The sequence below is a fragment of the Glycine max genome, chromosome 6, assembly GCF_000004515.6.
Source record: "Glycine max cultivar Williams 82 chromosome 6, Glycine_max_v4.0, whole genome shotgun sequence".
NCBI classification, from domain to species: Eukaryota; Viridiplantae; Streptophyta; class Magnoliopsida; order Fabales; family Fabaceae; genus Glycine; species Glycine max.
Genome location: NC_038242.2, coordinates 12302732 through 12306701, shown reverse-complemented (window position 1 = coordinate 12306701; position 3970 = coordinate 12302732). Strand labels below are relative to the sequence as shown.

The following is a 3970-nucleotide window of genomic DNA, read 5'->3' as shown; positions in this document are numbered from 1 at the left end:
AAAAACGTACTTAATATTCCATCTTCACCCCATAGAAAGTGCTTGATTCAACTAGTATATTTTGAAGGCAAATAAATAAAAGAAAACTTAATCAACCTTATTAATCACAAACCTTTCTTTAATCGCGATCTACATCGCAGGTGGGTTAATCTTAATTATAATTAATTTATCACATCACAACACAAAAATGGGGTTGGAGTCAACGATACCTCGCCTCAAAAGTCAACAAATGTCCATATATCTATGTTGTCCCGAAAGTAAATAAATAACTCAAAATTCAGTTCCAAGCTCCGTTTAGTTTCTCTATCATTTTTTCTGATTCTTCTCAGCCTCACACCGCACTTCTCTCTCTCCACGCCTCACCGCACCCGATTATTTCTCTTCCTCCGAATGAATCCGCCGGAGATTCCCTTCGGCGGAGCCCCGCTGCCGAAGAAAGAGCTTCAACTCCAGGGTCCGCGGCCGCCGCCTCTCAAAGTCAGCAAAGAATCTCACAAGATCAAGAAGCCGCCGCCGCACCCGGCGCACCACCACCACAACTACCCCCACGCGCCGCCGGACCAGAACCTACAACAACAGCGGGAACCAGTGATAATCTACTCCGTCTCCCCGAAAGTCATCCACGTCACCCCCGGCGACTTCATGGACGTGGTCCAGCGCCTCACCGGAGCTTCCATCGGCGAAGAACCGCCGTCGGGACGCGGCGACGTGTCTCCGGCGGCGAGGCTGGCCTCGATTGAGAAGACGAGTCCTTCGGAGAGAGAAAGAGAAAGGGTTTTGCACAACATAGACGACAACATCGCGTGGATGTTGGGGGAGGGAGTGGAAGTAGGTCAATTTCCGGGGATACTGACGCCGGAGCCGGGAACCTTGCCGCCGATTCCGGCGGAGGTATTTTCGCCGGTGAGAGAGGCGCAAACGGCGGCGTCGTATTGGAACGACTTTTCACCGTCGTATTGGTCGGCGAGCAGCTTCTTGGCGAGTCCGTCGGGGTTTCTTTCCGTCACCGTGGCGTCCCCGCAGCCGTCGCCGAACCTGTTCAGCCTCTTCGACTTGTAATATGTTTTTGTTTTTTTTTTTCACTTTGTTTAATTATTGAGAATTTTCATTTTCACATTATTATTATTAGTGGCGATTCTATCTTGAGCCACTGTTTTTGTACAATCTGTAGAAAAAAGATCACAAAGACTTTTCCGTTTGCTGGCTTCCTGGTCTACTTCCCCCACAAAACAACTATTATATTATTATTGTTAGGTTTAATTATTTGTTATAGTTTTATTATTTGTATTTTTTTTAGCTCTTATAGATTGAAAATATTTTTTTAATGTTTATAATTTATATATTTTTTTTTAATCTCTATAATTTGAAAGTGATTTTTTAATTTTTATATTTTATATTTTAATTTTTTTAATTTTTCCATTAAAATATGAGTAATATTATCAATTGTGATTAATTATTAAAATATTATCAAATAATTTGTAATTATTTTATTTCAAAATAATTGTAATGAAAAATAATTTATAATTTATAAATAATTATTTTATATATATTTTTAATAAAGACTAAAAAATAATTAAAATATAAATTATAATAATTAAAAATATTACTTTCAAATTACAGGTATTAATAAATATAAATGATAAGAACTAAAAACATAACTTTTAAATTATAAAAATTAAAAAAGAATTAAGATATAAATTATACATATTAATAAAATCATTTTCAAACTACGAACTAAAAGATAGGAGATCAAATAAATAATTGTAAATGAGTTTTTTTTTTTCTTGATTCAGTTCTTGCTAAGTTTGTTATTGAATTGTACTTTAACATTAGGATTTAGGACCGAGTAATTTGTATTTCGGAATTTTCACTAATCGATGTTTTTACTGTTTGTAATAAATATTGTTTTAAGTTTTACTGAAAGAGAATATACTGTTTCTCGGTCATCTTTGTAAGAAAAGATAGTATTTGTCTATTTGTCATTATTTTATTTTAATTTTATGAAATGCTAAAAGCTCTGACGGAATATAAACTACACTAAATCACGTTTTAAGTGTGTTTTCGTTTTCATTCATTGTCCGATAAGATTGGGATAGATTTAGTCTAGTATTTATTGATTTGAATTTTTAATGTAATTGGAGTTATTTATTTAGGAAAGTTAGTCAATTTGGTTTTCAAAAGTTTATGCAATGTCACACCATTCATTTTCATACAAACCAATCTTGGAAAATTTATCTTTAAATTTATACACTCTTAAACTATGTTGACACATTTTTTGGAAAATTCTCAAATAAGTAAATGTAAGACCCCAAAATCGAAATAGTTGGAGGTTGAATCCTTGATCAAGTAACAATTGCTTGCCCAAATGGAGCATGACAACAAACATGACAATATAAAGTATGCATGGTGCTTTGTCACAAAGTGAAAGAGTAAGTCGAAGTACTTCTGTAAAGGAGATTTGGACAATAGTTGTTGTGGTAGAGAAAAATTGATCGATGAGATGGAGAGCGAGTATTGAGTTGCAAAAGCAATTAAATGAATAAATCAAACGAATCCTCATTCAAATCTAGTTCATGTAACATGGTTTTGATATCAAAATCTTAAATAGTAAACAAGTCAATCTATATAATAATAAAATTAGTGATATGTATTATTTTTCTTCGAGACATCTTTGGAATTGGATTAGGTCTCTCACATTATTTATTTTTAAGATGATATCAGAGCCTGTTGAACAATTTCACTTAATGTCTCATTATACCAATGATTTATCCTTTGAAATACTAAGATTTATTTAAGGGTTAATTTTTTCCATTAATATTTTTTTCATACACACAACATGAAATAAGTGGATATTTGGGGGAATCTTTGTAAAATTGATTTTATTTGAAATTAATTTGAAGTGATTTATGTTTGAATATTTTCATTCTACAAACATGTTAATTGAAAAACTTGGCATAAATTTTTTAATTTAACATAAAAAAATATTTAAAATTAATTCAAGTTAAAATCAATTTTAAACTTATAATCAATTTCTTAACATAGATTTAAACCTATAATCAATTTATTAGATGAAGTTGGTTATCAGCTGATAGAGCAGAAAAGTTACTTGAGCTATCAAGGGTGGCATTTTACAGCTAATGTTATATACCGTTGATGCAAATGTATGGAACTTATCTAGACAATAGCTGCAAATATATAAACTATGTTAAAAGCAACACATTTTACATATATCCAAGCCAGAAAAAGAAGTACACGACATCTTAGGTTCCAGTTTTATCACAGCATGGACCAATTCGGGAGACTCTTCATTTCTCCACTCGAAACATGAGTATGTGGGAATTGTGGGTCTATTCAGACTACACATCAATATATAAACTGATGCAATGCAAATGAGAATCCTAATTGGAAGAATATTAAGCTCCTTAATCAGTTCACTACTGTACACACATACAATATTAAGCACATATATTGTATGCACCTAGTTTATCATATATAGACTATAGTTGCCTCAAGAGCCTCAAAGGGACATTTGCTAGTTAGTCATTTGAATTTACAAATGCAGCAACATTTCTCTAGACTAAAACTTTTCCATTGGGAAGTAATAATAAATCTCAAAGTGCTTAGTCACCTTCACCAAAGAAGTGATTGGAGGTTATATGTAGATAGGCCTGATAATCACATATAAAGTAGTCTACAATTCTATACATACAGCTTCTAAATGTAGTCACCAAGCAAATTGATATTGTTGGTAGATTTATAAGGGGTAAAAACATAACACCCGAGAAATTCCTGCTGCAATTGTTATAATTTGGCAGATATTTTTGCTAACTCCTCAAATCAACTATATAGTTTACAACTTACAAGATAAAAAGTATGTAATATATATGCTCCAGCTTCAGGACATGTTAGAAAATATAATGTATTTGTACAATCAGTTCATTAGTTCTAGTTTTAAAGTTTTCTCTTATTT

At 32.7% G+C, this 3970-nt stretch overlaps 1 protein-coding gene across 1 annotated transcript; it reads left to right on the top strand.

The window, feature by feature from the left end:
* The first annotated feature begins 259 nt into the window (after window positions 1-259).
* Window positions 260-1198, top strand: LOC100808289 (protein MKS1). The gene has a single exon (XM_003526807.5). It carries the CDS (start codon window positions 391-393, stop codon window positions 1057-1059), a length of 669 nt encoding a protein of 222 aa, XP_003526855.1. The 5' UTR covers window positions 260-390; the 3' UTR covers window positions 1060-1198.
* The last annotated feature ends 2772 nt before the right edge of the window (window positions 1199-3970 follow it).